This window comes from Mesoplodon mirus (genome assembly GCF_964341445.2).
Source record: "Mesoplodon mirus genome assembly, chromosome: X".
In the NCBI taxonomy this organism is placed as follows: Eukaryota; Metazoa; Chordata; class Mammalia; order Artiodactyla; family Ziphiidae; genus Mesoplodon; species Mesoplodon mirus.
In genome coordinates, this window is record NC_138981.1 from 48,459,765 (window position 1) to 48,478,580 (window position 18,816).

General features: G+C 40.9%; 1 protein-coding gene across 4 annotated transcripts in view; it reads right to left on the reverse strand.

Moving 5' to 3' along the window:
- Window positions 1-18,030, reverse strand: part of PHF8 (PHD finger protein 8) — a 91,930-nt gene extending 73,900 nt beyond the window's left edge. For 3 of the 4 annotated variants that reach the window (XM_082609024.1, XM_082609023.1, XM_082609026.1), the window contains exons 1-2: window positions 17,202-18,030; window positions 16,105-16,294 (exon numbers count right to left, since the gene is read on the reverse strand). In XM_082609024.1, coding sequence (XP_082465150.1) covers window positions 16,105-16,202 — 98 coding nt within the window. In that variant the 5' untranslated portion in view covers window positions 16,203-16,294; window positions 17,202-18,030. The remainder of the gene's footprint in view (window positions 1-16,104; window positions 16,295-17,201) is intronic. The other variant, XM_082609025.1, reaches the window with a different exon arrangement.
- Between the last annotated feature and the right edge of the window lie 786 nt (window positions 18,031-18,816).

The window sequence follows — 18,816 nt, forward strand, 5'->3', positions numbered from 1 at the left end:
CATTTTAACCTGATTTCACTTTGAACAAAAATGTGGAGTGCATGTGACTTTATAAGCCTGATTTTCTCTATCTCCCACAACACCTTGAAAATGGCTTAACCTGAACAGTGCTTTATACTATCTATAGTATTATATCCTATAGCAAGAGTCCAAGGGACCCAGGTTTGACTTGTGGTTGAGCAACTAACTAGCTGTGTGCTTGAGCAAGCTATTTAGTCTCATGAGAGAAAATAATAGCTCCAAAGAGCTATTTTAAAGATTAATTGGTCACTTCTGGTTTTGGAATAATGGAGTAAACACACTTCTCCCTATTACTCCCACTAAATAAAGCTAAAACACTTGGACATTAAAAAAAAAAGGTAAGATGACTCTGAAAGATGGAGAGAAGGCAGCCTGACTAGATGACAGCAGGATCTGAGGTAGTGAGTGCCAACAGAGAGCAACTGGGGGAACCTGGACTTCCACTCCTACCTGGCAGTAAAGAAGTAGTACCCCCTTCCCCTGCCACTGAAGTGCAGTGTCTGAAGAGGCCCGCAAAAACATAAGATATAATAATATCCAGAATCTCATAACATAATACCCAAAATATTCAAGATATGATGAAAATAATCACTCATCATATCAAGAACAAGAAAATCACAACTTGAATGAGCAAAGAAAATCAATCTCAACAACGAGATGACACAGATGTTGGAATTATCTGATAAGGATTTTAAAGGAGCAACCACAAAAATGCTTCAAAAAAACAATTACAAACATGCCTGAAACAAATGAATAAATAAAAAGTGTTAGCAAAAAATAGAATCTCTACAAAGAAATAGAAGATATATAGAAAAGAACCAATGGCACTTCTAGAAAAAACTATAGCAACTTAAATGAAAACTCACTGCATGGACTCAATAGCAGAATGTAGACAACAGAGAAAAAAAATAGTAAACCTGAAGATAGAACAATAGAAATTATCCAATCTGAACAACAGAAAGAAAACAGACTGAACTACGAACAACTATAAGTCAACAAATTGGACAACCTAGAAGAAACAGATAAATTCTTAGAAATATACAATCTGCCAAGACTGAATCGGGAAGAAATAGAAAATTTGAAGAGACCAGTTACTAGTAAGGAGATTGAATCGGTAATAAAAAAAAAAACCCACCCAACGAAGAGAAACCTAGGACCAGATGGCTTCACTGGTGAATTTTACCAAACATTTAAAGAAGAATTACCACCAATTTTTCTCAAACTCTTTAAAAAATCAAAGAGAAGGGAACACTCCAGAACTCATTTTATGAGGCCAGCATTACCCTGATACCAAAGCCAGATAAGGACACTACAAAAAAGGAAACTACAGGCCAATATCCCTGATGAAAACCACAAGACATCAATGAAAGAAACTGAAGAAAACACAAAGAAATGGAAAGATATCCTGTGCTGATGGATTGGAAGAATCAATACTGTTAAAATGTCCACACTGCCCAAAGCCATCTATAGATTCAAAACAATCCTTATCAAGATTCCAACAGTATTCTTTTACAAAAGTAGAAAAAACAATCTTCAAATTCATATGGAATCACAAAGGACCCAGAATAGCCAAAGCAATCCTGATAAAGAAGAAGAAAGTGGGAAACATCACATTTCCTGATTTCAAACTGTATTATAAAGTTACAGTAATCAAAACAGTATGGTACTGGCATTAAAAATAGACACATAGACCAATGGAACAGTATTGAGAGCCCAGAAATAAACCCATGCATACACATTCAAATAATATTTGACAAGGGAGCCAAGAATACTCAGTGGAGAAAAGACAGTCTCTTCAGTGAATGGTGCTGGGAAAATTGGATATTCACATGTAAAAGAATGAAAATAGACCCCTGACTTACACCACTCACAAACATTAACTCGAAATGGATTAAAGAGTTAAATGTAAGACCTGAAACCATGAAACTTCTAGAAGAAAACATAGGAAAAAAGCTCCTTAACATGCATCTTGGCAATGATTTTTTGGATATGACATCTAAAGCACACAGTGACAAAATCAAAAATAAATTAAAGGGCTTCCCTGGTGGTGCAGTGGTTGAGAATCTGCCTGCTAATGCAGTGGACACGAGTTCGAGCCCTGGTCTGGGAGGATCCCACATGCCACGGAGCAACTAGGCCCGTGAGCCACAACTACTGAGCCTGCGCATCTGGAGCCTGTGCTCCGCAACAAGAGAGGCCGTGATAGTGAGAGGCCCGCGCACCGCGATGAAGAGTGGCCCCCGCTTGCCACAACTAGAGAAAGCCCTCACACAGAAACGAAGACCCCACACAGCAAAAATTAATTAATTAATTAATAAACGCCTACCCCCAACATCTAAAATAAATAAATAAATAAATTAATTAATTAATTAAAAATTTAGTTTGACCACATCAAACTAAAAAGTTTCTGCACAGCAAAAAAAAAAAAAAAAGAAAGAAGAAATCATCACAATAAAAAGTTAACCTATGGAATAGGAGAATATACTTACAAATCATATGTTAAATAATGGGTTAATATTCAAAATAAATGAAGAATTCATACAGCCCAATAGCAAAAAAAAAAAAAACAATCTGGTTATAAAGTGGGCAGAGTAACTGAGTAGGTATTTTTACAAAGAAGACATACAAATGTCCAATAGGTACATGAAAAGGTGCTCAACATCACTAATCATCAAGGAGATGCAAACCTAAACCACAATGAGATATCATCTCACACCTGTTATAATGGTTTATAAAAAAGACAAGGGATAACAAATGTTGGTGAGGACATGGAGAAAAGGGAACCTTTGTGCACTGTTGGGATTGCAAACTGGTGCAGCCACTTACAGTATGGAAATTCCTCAAAAAATTAAAAATATAACTATCATATGATCCAGCAATTCCACTTCTAGGTATGTATCTGAAAGAAACAAAAACTATGTTAAAGAGATATCTGCACCTCCATGTCCACTGCAGACTTATTTATAATAACTGAATCATGGAAACAACCTAAATGTCCATCAAAAGATGAATGGATAAAAAAATGTAATACATGTATATATAAATACACCACACACACACACACACACACACACACACACACACACACACAAAATGGAGTACTATTCAGTCATAAAAAAGAAGAAAATCCTGCCATTTGCAACAACACGGACAGCCCTTGAAGGCATTATGCTAAGCGAAATAAGTCAGAGAAAGACAAATATTCTATGATCTCACTTATATGTGAAATCTAAAAAAACAAAACCCAAACTCATAGAAAAAGTGAGATTTGTGGTTACCCTGCAGAGCTGGGGGTGGGGTGGGAGAAGTGGATGAAGGTGGTCAAAAGGTACAAACGTCCAGTTATAAGATATATAAGTACTGAGGATGTAATGTACAACACGATGACTACTGCTGTATAGTATATTTGAAAATTACTAAGAGTAAATCCTAAAACTTCTCGTCACAAGCAAAAAAACTTATTTTTCTTTCTTTCTCTCTTATTTGTACCTATATGGGATGATGGATGTTAACTAAACTTATTGTGGTAATCATTTCACAATATATGTATATGTAATTCAAGTCATTATACTCTATACCTTAAACTTAAACAGTACTATATGTCAATTATATCTCAATAAAACTGAAGGAAAATAGATTGAAAAAAATGAATAGCGCTTCAGCAACAAAGAAATCCACACTGAGAAACAGCAATAAACAGGGAATTCCCTGGCGGTCCAGTGGTTAGGACTCAGAGCTTTCATTGCTGTGGCCCAGGTTCAATCCCTTGTTGGGGAACTAAGATCCCACAAGCCATGCAGTGTGGCCAAAAAAAATAGCATAATCAAAATCCTGAAAACAAAAGACAAAGGAAAGATCTTGCAATCAGTGAGAAAAATGACATTTCCCAAAGGAAAACACCAACTTAAATGACACAGGATCTCTCAGCAGAAACCATGGTGGCCAAAAGGAAGTAGCACAAGTTTTCAAGGCCTGAAAGAACTGGAAACACAGAATCTGATATCAAATGAAAGGACCCTTCAGGAATTCGAGGGGAAATCAAGACATTCTCATATGAAGGAAAACTAAGAGTATTTGTTGCCAGCAGACCAATTCTAAAAGCAAGGCTAAAGGAAGTTGTTTAAACAGAAAGGAAATGATAAAAGAAGGACTCTTAGGAACACTAGGAAGTAAGTGAGAACAAGGGAAAGAGTGAAAATATGGGTACATACAATATACTTTCCTTCTCCTCTTGAGTTTTCTAAATTATGTTTGAGAGTTGAAGCAAAAATTGTAACACTATATGATATGGTTCTCAAAGTATGTAGGTGAAATATTTAAGATAATTATAGCAGGGGAGCATAAAGGAATTTAAAGGCAAGTAAGGTTCCTGCTCTTCAATCAAACCGGTAAAATGTCAATACCAGTTGATTACACTCAAAAACATTATAGATAAATCAAAATGGAATTCTTGAAAAGATTTAAGTAACCCAAAGGAAAGCAGTAGAAAGAAAACAGAATGAACAGAGGGAACAAACAGAAAACAAAAAAAGAAAATGACTTACTTATGCCCTAACATATCAATAACTGCATTAGGTATATATCATCAAAATATACCAATTAAAAGATAATGACAGCTTGAGAATGAAAAATGGAGCTGGAGGAATCAGGCTCCCTGACTTCAGACTATACTACAAAGCTACAGTAATCAAGACAGTATGGTACTGGCACGAAAACAGAAAGATAGATCAATGGAACAGGATAGAAAGCCCAGAGATAAACCCACGCACATATGGTCACCTTATCTTTGATAAAGGAGGCAGGAATGTACAGTGGAGAAAGGACAGCCTCTTCAATAAGTGGTGCTGGGAAAACTGGACAGGGACATGTAAAAGTATGAGATTAGAACACTCCCTAACACCATACACAAAAATAAGCTCAAAATGGATTAAAGACCTCAATGTAAGGCCGGAAACTATCAAACTCTTAGAGGAAAACACAGGCAGAACACTCTATGACATAAATCACAGCAAGATCCTTTTTGACCCACCTCCTAGAGATATGCAAATAAAAACAAAACTAAACAAATGGGACCTAATGAAACTTCAAAGCTTTTGCACAGCAAAGGAAACCATAAACAAGACCAAAAGACAACCCTCAGAATGGGAGAAAATATTTGCAAATGAAGCAACTGACAAGGGATTAATCTCCAAAATTTATAAGCAGCTCATGCAGCTCAATAACATAAAACAGCTGAGTGAGCCAGAGTCCCCGAAGTGGCTGCTGCTTTAACCCTGTCCTGTCTGAGAGAAGAACAGATGCCCTCCGGCCACCTACACGAAGAGGCGGGGCCAAATCCAAAGCTAAGACACAGGACCTGTGAGAACAAAGAAGAGGAAGGGAAATCTCTCCCAGCAGCCTCAGAAGCAGCGGATTAAGCTCCGCAATCAAATTGATGTACCCTGCATCTGTGGAACACATGAATAGACAACAAATCATCCCAAACTGAGGAACTGTGTGGATGAAAGGTTCTTGGTGCTGCAACCAGGAGTCAGTACTGTGCCTCTGGGGTGGGAGAGCCAACTTCAGGACACTGGTCCACAAGAGACTTCCCAGCTCCACATAATATCAAATGGTGAAAATCTTCCAGAGATTTCCATCTCAACACCAGCACCCAGCTTCACTCAACGACCAGCAAGCTACACTGCTGGACACCCTACGTCAAACAAATAGCAAGACAGGAACACAATGCCACCCATTAGCAGGGAGGCTGCCTAAAATCATAATAGGTCCACAGACACCCCAAAACAAACAACCAGACGTGGACCTGCCCACCAGAAAGACAAGATCCAGCCTCATCCTCGAGAACACAGGCACTAGTCCCCTCCACCAGGAAGCCCACACAACCCACTGAACCAACCTTAGCCACTGGGGATAGACACCAAAAACAACGGGGACTACGAACCTGCAGCCTGCAAAAAGGAAACCCCAAACACAGTGAGATAAGAAAAATGAGAAGACAGAAAAACACACAGCAGGTGAAGGAGCAAGATAAAAACCCACCAGACCTTACAAGTGAAGAGGAAACAGGCAGTCTACCTGAAAAAGAATTCAGAATAATGATAGTAAAGATGTCCAAAATCTTGGAAATAGAATAGACAAAATGCAAGAAACATTTAACAAGGAACTAGAAGAACTAAAGATGAAACAAGCAACGATGAACAAAACAATAAATGAAATTAAAAATACTCTAGATGGGATCAATAGCAGAATAACTGAGGCAGGAGAACGGATAAGTGACGTGGAAGATAAAATACTGGAAATAACTATTGCAGAGCAGAAGAAAGAAAAAAGAATAAAAAGAACTGAGGACAGTCTCAGAGACCTCTGGGACAACATTAAACACACCAACATTCGAATTATAGGGGTTCCAGAAGAAGAAGAGAAAAAGAAAGGGACTGAGAAAATATTTGAAGGGATTATAGTTAAAAACTTCCCTAATATGGGAAAGGAAATAGTTAATCAAGTCCAGGAGGCACAGAGATTCCCATACAGGATAAATCCAAGGAGAAATATGCCAAGACACATATTACTCAAACTGTCAAAAATTAAATACAAAGGAAACATATTAAAAGCAGCAAGGGAAAAACAACAAATAACACACAAGGGAATCCCCCAGAAGGTTAACAGCTGATCTTTCAGCAGAAACTCTGCAAGCCAGAAGGGAGTGGCAGGACATATTTAAAGTGATGAAGGAGAAAAACCTGCAACCAAAATTACTCTACCCAGCAAGGATCTCATTCAGATTTGATGGAGAAATTAAAACGTTTACAGAGAAGGAAAAGCTGAGAGAGCTCAGCACCACCAAACCAGCTTTACAACAAATGCTAAAGGAACTTCTCTAGGCAAGAAACACAACAGAAGGAAAAGACGTACAATAACGAACCCAAAACAATTAAGAAAATGGGAATAGGAACATTCATATCAAAAATTACCTTAAATGTAAATGGACTAAATGCTCCCACCAAAAGACACAGATTGCCTGAATGGATACAAAAACAAGACCCATATATATGATGTCTACAAGAGAGCCACATGAGACCTAGAGACACATACAGACTGAAAGTAAGGGGATGGAAAAAGATATTCCATGCAATTGGAAATCAAAAGAAAGCTGGAGTAGCAATTCTCATATCAGACAAAATAGACTTTAAAATAAAGACTATTAGAAAAGACAAAGAAGGACACTACATAATGATCAAGGGATCGATCCAAGAAGATATAACAATTGTAAATATTTACTCATCCAACATAGGAGCACCTCAATACATAAGGCAAATACTAACAGCCATAAAAGGGGAAACTGACAGTAACACATTTGTAATAGGGGACTTTAACACCCCACTTTCACCAATGGACAGATCATCCAAAATGAAAATAAATAAGGAAACACAAGCTTTAAACGATACATTAAACAAGATGAACTCAATTGATATTTATAGGACATTCCATCCAAAAACAACAGAATACACATTCTTCTTAAGTGCTAATGAAACATTTTCCAGGATAGATCATATCTTGGGTCACAAATCAAGCCTTGGTAAATTTAAGAAAATTGAAATTGTATCAAGTAACTTTTCCAACCACAACACTATGAGACTAGATATCAATTACAAGAAAAGATCTGTAAAAAATACAAACACATGGAGGCTAAACAATACACCACTTAATAATGAAGTGATCACTGAAGACATCAAAGAGGAAATCAAAAAAATACCTAAAAACAAATGACAATGGAGACACAACGACCCAAAACCTATGGTATGCAGCAAAAGCAGTTCTAAGAGGGAAGTTTATAGCAATACAATCCCACCTTAAGAAACAGGAAACACCTCGAATCAACAAACTAACATTGCACCTAAAGCAATGAGTGAAAGAAGAACAAAAAATCCCCAAAGTTAGCAGAAGGAAAGAAATCATAAAAATCAGATCAGAAATAAATGAAAAAGAAATGAAGGAAACAATACCAAAGATCAATAAAACTAAAAGCTGGTTCTTTGAGAAGATAAACAAAATTGATAAAACATTACCCAGACTCATCAAGAAAAAAAAGGGAGAAGACTCAAATCAATAGAATTAGAAATGAAAAAGGAGAAGTAACAACTGACACTGCAGAAATACAAAAGATCATGAGATTACTACAAGCAACTGTATGCCAATAAAATGGACAACCTGGAAGAAATGGACAAATTCTTAGAAATGCACAACCTGCCAAGACTGAATCAGGAAGAAATAGAAAATATGAACAGACCAATCACAAGCACTGAAATTGAAACTGTGATTAAAAATCTTCCAACAAACAAAAGCCCAGGACCAGATGGCTTCACAGGTGAATTCTATCAAGCATTTAGAGAAGAGCTAACACCTATCCTTCTCAAACTCTTCCAAAATATAGTGGAGGAAGGAGCACTCCCAAACTCATTCTACGAGGCCACCATCACCTGGATACCAAAACCAGGCAAGGATGTCACAAAGAAAGAAAACTACAGGCCAATATCACTGATGAACATAGATGCAAAAATCCTCAACAAAATCCTAGCAAACAGAATCCAACAGCACATTAAAAGGATCATACACCATGATCAAGTGCGGTTTACTCCAGGAATGCAAGGATTCTTCAATATACGCAAATCAATCAACGTGATACACCATATTAACAAATTGAAGGAGAAAAACCATATGATCATCTCAATAGATGCAGAGAAAGCTTTCGACAAAATTCAACACCCATTTATGATAAAAACCCTGCAGAAAGTAGGCATAGAGGGAACTTTCCTCCACATAATAAAGGCCATATATGACAAACCCACAGCCAACATTGTCCTCAATGGTGAAAAACTGAAACCATTTCCACTAAGATCAGGAACAAGACAAGGCTGCCCACTCTCACCACTCTTATTCAACCTAGTTTTGGAAGTTTTAGCCACAGCAATCAGAGAAGAAAAGGAAATAAAAGGAATCCAAATTGGAAAAGAAGAAGTAAAGCTGTCACTGCTTGCAGAGGACATGATACTATACATAGAGAATCCTAAAGATGCTACCAGAAAACTACTAGAGCTAATCAATGAATTTGGTAAAGTAGCAGGATACAAAATTAATGCACAGAAATCTCTGGCATTCCTGTACACTAATGATGAAAAATCTGAAAATGAAATCAAGAAAACACTCCCATTTACCACTGCAACAAAAAGAATAAAATATCTAGGAATAAACCTACCTAAGGAGACAAAAGACCTGTATGCAGAAAATTATAAGACACTGATGAAAGAAATCAAAGATGATACAAATAGATGGAGAGATATACCATGCTCCTGGATTGGAAGAATCAATATTGTGAAAATGACTCTACTACCCAAAGCAATCTACAGATTCAATGCAATCCCTATCAAACTACCACTGGCATTTTTCACAGAACTAGAACAAAAAATTTCAAAATTTGTTTGGAAAAACAAAAGACCCCGAATAGCCAAAGCAATCTTGAGAACGAAAAACGGAGCTGGAGGAATCAGGCTCCCTGACTTCAGACTATACTACAAAGCTACAGTAATCAAGACAGTGTGGTATTGGCACAAAAACAGAAAGATAGATCAATGGAACAGGATAGAAAGCCCAGAGATAAACCCACACACATATGGTCAAGTTATCTTTGATAAAGGAGGCAGGAATGTACAGTGGAGAAAGGACAGCCTCTTCAATAAGTGGTGCTGGGAAAACTGGACAGGGACATGTAAAAGTATGAGATTAGATCATTCCCTAACACCATACACAAAAATAAGCTCAAAATGGATTGAAGATCTAAATTTAAGGCCAGAAACCATCAAACTCTTAGAGGAAAACATAGGCAGAACACTGTATGACATAAATCACAGCAAGATCCTTTTTGACCCACCTCCTAGAGAAATGGAGATAAAGACAAAAATAAACACATGGGATCTAATGAAACTTAAAAGCTTTTTCTTAGCAAAGGAAACCATAAAGAAGACGAAAAGACAACCCTCAGAATGGGAGAAAATATTTGCAAATGAAGCAACTGACAAAGGATTAATCTCCAAAATTTATAAGCAGCTCATGCAGCTCAATAACAAAAAAACAAACAACCCAATCCAAAAATGGGCAGAAGACCTAAATAGACATTTCTCCAAAGAAGATATACAGACTGCCAACAAACACATGAAAGAATGCTCAACATCATTAATCATTAGAGAAATGTAAATTAAAACTACAATGAGATATCATCTCACACCAGTCAGAACGGCCATCATCAAAAAATATAGAAACAATAAATGCTAGAGAGGATGTGGAGAAAAGGGAACACTCTTGCACTGCTGGTGGGAATGTGAATTGGTACAGCCACTATGGAGAACAGTATGGAGGTTCCTTAAAAAACTACAAATAGAACTACTATATGACCCAGCAATCCCACTACCGGGCATATACCCTGAGAAAACCATAATTCAAAAAGAGTCATGTACCAAAATGTTCATTGCAGCTCTATTTACAATAGGCAGGAGATGCAAACAACCTAAGTGTCCATCAGCAGATGAATGGATAAAGAAGATGTGGCACATATATACAGTGGAATATTACTCAGCCATAAAAAGGAACGAAACTGAGTTATTTGTAGTGAGGTGGATGGACCTAGAGTCTGTCATACAGAGTGAAGTAAGTCAGAAAGAGAAAGACAAATACCATATGCTAACACATATATATGGTATCTAAGAAAAAAAACATTGTCATGAAGAACCTAGGGGTAAGACGGGAATAAAGACACAGACCTACTAGAGAATGGACTTGAGGATATGGGGAGGGGGAAGGGTAAGCTGGGACGAAGTGAGAGAGAGGCATGGACATATATACACTACCAAACGTAAGGTAGATAGTTAGTGGGAAGCAGCCGCATAGCACAGGGAGATCAGCTCGGTGCTTTGTGACCGACTGGAGGGGTGGGATAGGGAGGGTGGGAGGGAGGGAGATGTAAGAGGTAAGAGATATGGGAACATATGTATATGTATAACTGATTCACTTTGTTATAAAGCAGAAACTAACACACCATTGTAAAGCATTCATACTCCAATAAAGATGTAAAAAAGAAAAAAAAGCGATTGGCAGAGTGGACAAAATTAATTCTGAACTATATGCTGCTTACAAGAAACTCACTTCATATATAATGACATAAGTTGAAAGTAAAGGGATAGAAAAAGATACCAGGCAACCTTTAATCAAAACAAAGCAGGAGTGGGTATATTAACGGCTATATTAATATCCTATAAAGTGGACTTCCACGCAAAGAAAATTACCAGAGACAGAGAAGGACATTACATAGTAATTAAAGGGTCAGTCCACCAAGACACATTAATCCTAAATGCATCTGCTTTCAAACAACAAAGCTGCAAGATGTGAGGCAAATGATAGAACTGAAAGGAAGAATTAATAAACTGACAATTATAGCTGGACACTTCAACACCTCCTTCTCAACAACGGGCTGAACAATTATACAGAAAATCAGCAAAGAGAGGAGAATTCAGCAACACCATCAACCAACAGGAGTAAATCAACATTTACAGAAAACCCCTCCCAACATCAGCAGGATATACATTCTTTTCAAGTGACCATGGAACATTTACCATGACAGACCATATCCTGGGCCATAAAACAAACCCCAGTAAATTTAAAGGAACTGAAATTGTATAGAGTATATTCTCTGACCGCTATGGAAACAAATCAGAAATCAATAACAGAATGATAACAGGAAAATCTGCAAACACTTGGAAAGTAAACAACATACTTCTATATAATTCATAGGTCAAATGTGAAGTCTCTAAGCAAAGTAAAAATTATATTGAACTACATGAAAAAGAAAACATATCAAAATTTGTGGGACACAGCTAAATCCGTACTAAGAAGGAAACCAATAGCACTAAATGCTTATATTAGAATACAGGAAAAGTCTCAAATCAATAAACTAAGCTCCCACCTCAAGACATTAAGAGGAGCAAAATGAACCCAAAGCAAGCAGAAGGAAGGTAATAATAAAGTGCAGAAATCAGTGAAATTGAAAACAGAAAGACAATAGGGAAATTCAATGAAACAAAAGCTTCCACTCTGAAAAGATCAATAAAACCGACAAATCTCTAGCAAGTCTGACAAAGAAAAAAAGAGAGAAGAGACAAATTTTCAATATCAGGAATGAAATGAGATGTCACCACAGAGCCAGCCTGCAGCCATCAAAAGGATAAGGGAATACTACGAACAATTCTACACACTTAAATTTGACAACTTAGAAGAAATAGATCAATTCCTTAGAAAGCACAAACTACCACAACATATCCAATACAAAATAGATAATTTAAATAGTCCTATAACTACTACATGAACTGAATTCATAATTTTAAAACTCCAAAAAAAGGTTAAAGATAATTAAGCAAAGTGTTTAGCATAGTGACTAGCAGACTAGCTAGTGCTCAGTAAACAAGGGCCACTACCATTTTATTTAAATCATCACAACCACTCTTGGGGAAATTGAGGCTTCACAGAGATGAAATCCTTTGCTAAAAGTAACAGAGTCAGAATTTGAACCCAGATCTGAAGCCAGTGCCATTTCCTCTAGAGTTTAGAGTCCACACCACAGCCACCACCTTGGGGATATGCCAACCAATACTTCCTTTATAGATAGGAAAACTGTAGAGGAGTGAGACTTTGCCAAAGCCCCAGACATCAATAAATGCTTGCCAACTAACTTCCTCCACCAGTGTACAGCAATGTTTCTCAAAAGTTAAGGTACATCAGAACCTACCTGCTTGTTAAAATATAGATTGCCAGGTCCCAACCCAAGAATTTGCATTTTTAACAAATTCCCAGTTAATGAACCACATTTTGAGAACAACAGTGTACAGTAATGATATGTTAGCCCACCCATCCCCCAATATCAGAAGCTGTCACACTCTACAGAAAGGGAAGGAACTGAGGCAGAATAATACTCTAAATCAGTGGTTCTGAGAGTGGCCTCTGCTCACATACTGAATCAGAAACCCTGCAAGTGGAGCCTACCTATCTCATCTTTTAAGAGGTCTTCCAAGTAATTCTGACACACCCTAAAGTTTGAGAACCACTGTTCTACAAATCAAAATGCTCTTCAAAATCCAGCCCTTTAAAATAGAGGAATGGAGCTATACCATTTTTTTCCCCACTTTTGAGAACCTGGGCTCTGGAGCCAGATAATTCTAAGTTCAAATCCAGACTCAGAAAGTAACTTAACCTCCATGAGATCCAGATTCCCACCAGCAAAATGGAATAGTCACCTTCCTTGCTATAACCTTACCAGGAAGTAACATGACATTACTAATCCCCAACTGGACTTTAAGAAATCTGGCCTATGGAAGTCATCAGAGATGTGAACAGATTTATATCATCTATAGGCATTTGTGGGCTTACCTATTGTGAACAACCGTGAAAAGTCCACAATATTTAGTAATTTTCAATTATGCTAAAGTACAGACTTAACTAGAGCACTATGAGCCTGGTGTGTGTGTGTGTGTGTGTGTGTGTGTGCATGCACGTGCGCGCACACGCAATGCACTGAGTAAGCAAGAACAGCCACCCACCAAGGACCTGATTCTCAGCTGGCTTCCTTATTCTCTGGCATCCCATAGAGAAAAGCATGATAAGAGATAAAAGCTTGGTCTCTTTCACAGGAAAAACAATTAAGGCAGTTAACTTATGTCAGGGTGTGCACAGAAACACAGGACTCGCCACAGAAATGTGATTAAGGAGGGGCCTGGCCCATAAATCCATTTCCATATTTGTAAATTTGGAATTATTAAATGCCTCAGTGGTGTTCCTTGTAAATGTCAAGTCTCTACTATGCAAAGATGTTCACCGCAATGTTTTTTTTTTGTTTCAACAAGCACCCAAATAAAAATGCAAAACATTTCCAGAACCCCCAAAGTTTCCCTCACATCATAGTATTATTTATAATATAAAAAAGTAGAAATAACCTAAGTATCCAACCTCAGAGGAAATGACCAAGTAACTGGTGACACAGATATACGATGGGACATCAGAAATTAGATCAATATTTAATGACCTTAACTTTATAATGTTAAGTAGGAATAAAAATCACGTTACAAAATGGTACTTATAATACAACCCCATGTTGTAAAATATATGTTTATATTCTAAGTCAAATGATGGGAGTTAATGCAACAAAAAAATTAAACAGTAGATTGTTCTGGATAGTAGGCTCACAGATGATTTTTATTTCCTTCTTTATTCTTTTTCTGTATGTTCTACAATGAGTATGTCTCACATAGTCAGGGAAAATTTTTTATTATTATTTAAAAAAGAAATACCTAACTTTCAGGCTTGGATGTGGATTAGGTGAGATAAATGTATGCCAAGTCTCTGTCATGGGGCCTGGAACACAGTAAGCACTCAGGAAGCATTCATTCCTGTTTCCTATTCCCAGACTGCAGAGTTAGGGTGTCTGTATTGTGGGTAGGAGTTCACTTTCCAGGTTTAAACCTACACAATCCAAAGCAAGGGCCACAGGCAATAGCTTTTTTCAAGACAACTCATTCATTTGTTCATTCAAAAATGTACTCAGGGGGCTTCCCTGGTGGCGCAGTGGTTGAGAGTCTGCCTGCCGATGCAGGGGACACGGGTTCGTGCCCCGGTCCGGGAAGATCCCACATGCCGTGGAGTGGCTAGGCCCGTGAGCCATGGCCGCTGAGCCTGCGTGTCCGGAGCCTGTGCTCCGCAATGGGAGAGGCCACAACAGTGAGAGGCCCGCGTACCGCAAAAAAAAAAAAAAAAAAAAAAAAAAAATGTACTCAGAATCTATTATATGTTTAGCATTGAACTAGGTTCTGAGGATACCAAACATGAAAAGCTGACATCTCTGCCCTCAGGCAGCTCTTGCTAATGAGTGACACAGACGTATTTATAACTATGATATGATGAAATAATCACTTTCAATAAGGATGTACACAAAGTGCCATGGGAACATGACACACAGTAATACTCAACAAAGATCAGCTGAATATGAATTTGGACGTGCTGCACAGGGCAGTCCCTGCTAAGAGCAGAATTTTAGTAGCACCAGCACCTTCAGTTTGGTCTTGGGTGTGATAGCAGGAACAGCTCCTTTGGAAGGGACTAATGACAACTGAAAATTCTAGAATCTAACAACATGCAACAGGAGGAGGGCGCCATACACTGTTTTGTTGTACTCTAATGTACAAATCCCTCTCATGGTTTTCTTTCCAGAGCTGGGATATAAGTCCCAATAATGGGATAATATTACAAGTTTATTCCACACACTAACCTCTCTGGAATCCTGGGTGACAGGTGCTTATGTGCACACATGTTTAGCTGGAGGGAATTCATTAGTGGTTTTACTCCTCCTGTTTTACCCAACGTCTCCTCTGCTTAATTCAATTTAGCTGGATGGTTCTGCAGATAAATACCCTAGAAATAAAATACTATTGCATTTCTGCCTCCATTTACTGAGTGCATGCAAAATGCTTTAAGTAAACAGGAAGGATGTATTAGATACACTTCATGGGTGAAAACAGAGGCTCAGAGAGGCAAAGCAACTTGCCCAAGGTCACTCTGATAATAAGTTGCAAAACCACAACTCAAATCCATATTTGTTGGACTCAGATATCTCAAAAATGCAGTACTGTCTCCCCCAAAGACAGCATCTGACGCAAAACAAAACTGCCAGAATACAAAAATGATACATTCTTTGTGGCTGGAAAGAAACTATTTTTCTAAGGGAAAAAAACAAAGAAACAGAAGAAGGGTACAAAGAAGAAATACATATGGGAAAAGAAAAAAGAGGAGAAACCAGAGGCCAATGTCAGCTAGGCCCTAGTCTGCAAGGAAGGATGTAAGAATCTGGGTCTGGGAGGTGGGTTGCTGTTAACTGTCTGCAAGAGAGGGGAAATAAGTTTCTGAGCGGGAACCTGAACCAGAGTTGAGAAAGGAGCAAGCGAGTGAGCACCTGGTCACTACACCCTGTCCAGCGTGCCCTGCCCTCCTTACCTGCCATGAAACCAGTCCTGGCACATGTCACACTCGATCATGAAGCGGGTGACATCGTAAGGAAGCCGACAGAGGCAATACACCGGTACCGAGGCCATCTTCGCCTGGCCTTGGAGCGTCCTGCGGTGGGCCAGGGTCTCAGCGTCAAAGGGAGCGGGAGGCGGCAGCACGCGTCCTCTCTGGACGAAGGCTGGGCACAAACAACACTTTTTACAGAGTGAATCAGGTCCCTCAGCTCACAAATGGGCAGTTACCACTGCCGGGATGCAACACAGCTGGTGCGGCTGTAGGGGGCAATCGGAGAAAGTCCACCGGCCGCCAGAATTTCTTTAACAAATAAAGAACGGCGCTCTGCCATCGAGGCTTTTTTTCCCTCCTTACCTCCTTCAGCCCCCAGGGTCAGTGATAACTTCTTTCCGGGTTTCAGGGAAAGATCTGATGCCTTTTCAAGAAGGTTCTTTAATCCCTCACTGCACCCTCTCCTTGTTAGCAACCTTGTTTCCCAGGGCTCTCAATATTTATGACACAAAGCATAGCCTAGAGGATGAGGCTGGGGGTACCTCAGAAAAAGCCACTTCTCTCACCCCCAAAATAGACGCAACTAGAGAGAGATGAGGGATCCTTGGAAGTCCTCAGATTACTCGACAATTACCTCGATGTCTTCAGCAACGAGGCACACAAGACTAGGCGCCCAACTCAAATCACAGTTCTGGGGTTCTGCTGTGAGAGTTTAAATGATCTGCTCTTTCACTCTCAAAATCATTCCATCCCCGACCAATCGGGAGTCTCATCTCCCCAACAACTGAAATAAATCTCAACCTCAAAACTGATCAGCTCACCCTCTACTTCAAAGACGACAGGGTTCTTATTGCACCCCCAAAACTCGAAAGGATCGCTTCAAAACCCCTAAACTGACTAGAATTTCCTCACACTCCTGCAACCAAGCCAGGATTTTCCTTCCACAGCTCTGAAACTGGCAGGTATCTCCTCACAGCCTCCTCAAACTGACCAAGACTCCCCTGTCCCCCAAAACTGACAGGGATCTCGTCACATATCCCAAGAGTGACAGGAATATCCTTGCAGCCCCCGAAACTTACGAGAATCTCTTCACGCCTCTCAAACTGACAGGAACCTCCTCACGCCCCAAACCTGACAAGAATGTATTCGGTCCGGAACCCTACAGGGACCTCCTCATCCGCAAAGCCGCAGGGATTCCTCACGCCCGCGGAGCTCAGTCCCACCGAAGCGCCGGCGGCCGGGCTCGCTCCGGAGCTGCTCAGCGCCTCGCTCAGTGAAGGTTCGGCCAGCAGTTCCGGCCCCACAGGCGACGCGCACCGAATTCTGGGATCGTCACGGCAACGCGGCGAACCTTTCTCGCCCTATTCTCGAGCCACCCGCTGGGTCGCGCGGCCCTGGTCGCGCGGCCCTGGCCGCCCAGCGGTGCTTCAGGGCAGCTTTCTCCACAGCTCTGCCCCGGGCCCGGCCGTCAGGGCCTACTGGAGCCCGCGGCTCGGGCCTAGTCCGGCGGCCGCCTGACGAACAGGCAAGCGGCGGCGTCGCTGGGCAGGCAGGAGATCGCCGCGAGCAAACCAACGAGGAAGGAGATGAACCGGCGACCCGGTTGGAGAAAAACAGCCCGAAAAATCGCCCGGAGAAGCCCGGTGGTGGTGATGGGCAATTCAGAGTAGTCAATAAAGTTTATTCAAAACAACGAGGAAGTTGAGGCGGAGAGGGGAGGAGAAATACGGGGTAAACAGCTACCATGTTGAGAGTGGCGGTGCCGCCGCGGGTAGGCGACCCGACCGCCATCTTATGAAGGCCGGACACGCGAGGTAACCGCGGCACAGGCGGGGAAGGGCGGGCCCCGGCTCCCGCGTGACGCCATCGGGGGCGGAGCGTCACCTTGAGAAAGGGGGCGGGGCTCGGCCACCTTTGGACCCGCTCGACTCCCCAGGTACCCAATCGACGCTGAGAACCCGGAACCGAAAGGCGGGGAGGCCGCCATCTTAGGCGAGGCAGGCGCTTGGCTCCATTTTGAGTGGGGCCAGAGTCTTCCCCGCCTTCCCCGGCCTTCGCCTTCCCCCTACTCCGGGCGAGCAGGGAGTTAAGCAACCCGCCCCCCCACCAACATCACTGACACACTGTCACTCACTCTCTCCCCTCCTCCCCAGACACACACACCCTCCCCTCACACACCGTACACACACACCCTACACACACACACACACACTCCCTCCCCTCACACACACACCCTCCCCTCACACACACACACACACCCTCCCCTCACACACACACACACCCTCCCCTCACACACACACTCCCTCCCCTCACACACACACACCCTCTCCTCACACACACACTCCCTCCCCTCACACACACACACTCCCTCCCCTCACACACACCCTCCACACACACACACACATACACACCCTCCCCTCACACACACACACACACACTCTCCCCTCACACACACACACCCTCCCCTCACACACACACTCCCTCCCCTCACACACACCCTCCCCTCACACACACCCTCCCCTCACACACACACCCTTCCCTCCTCCCAACCATCTTTTTCCTCTTACGAGAGGAGGTGAACTCTGACTGTGCTCCGCAAACTTAATAGGTGGCGGCGGGGGGCGGGCCTTTGGCCCGGGTGGAGGCGGGGCGAGTACTCACAGGTTTCCGTTCATTGAGCACCTTCAGCTGGCC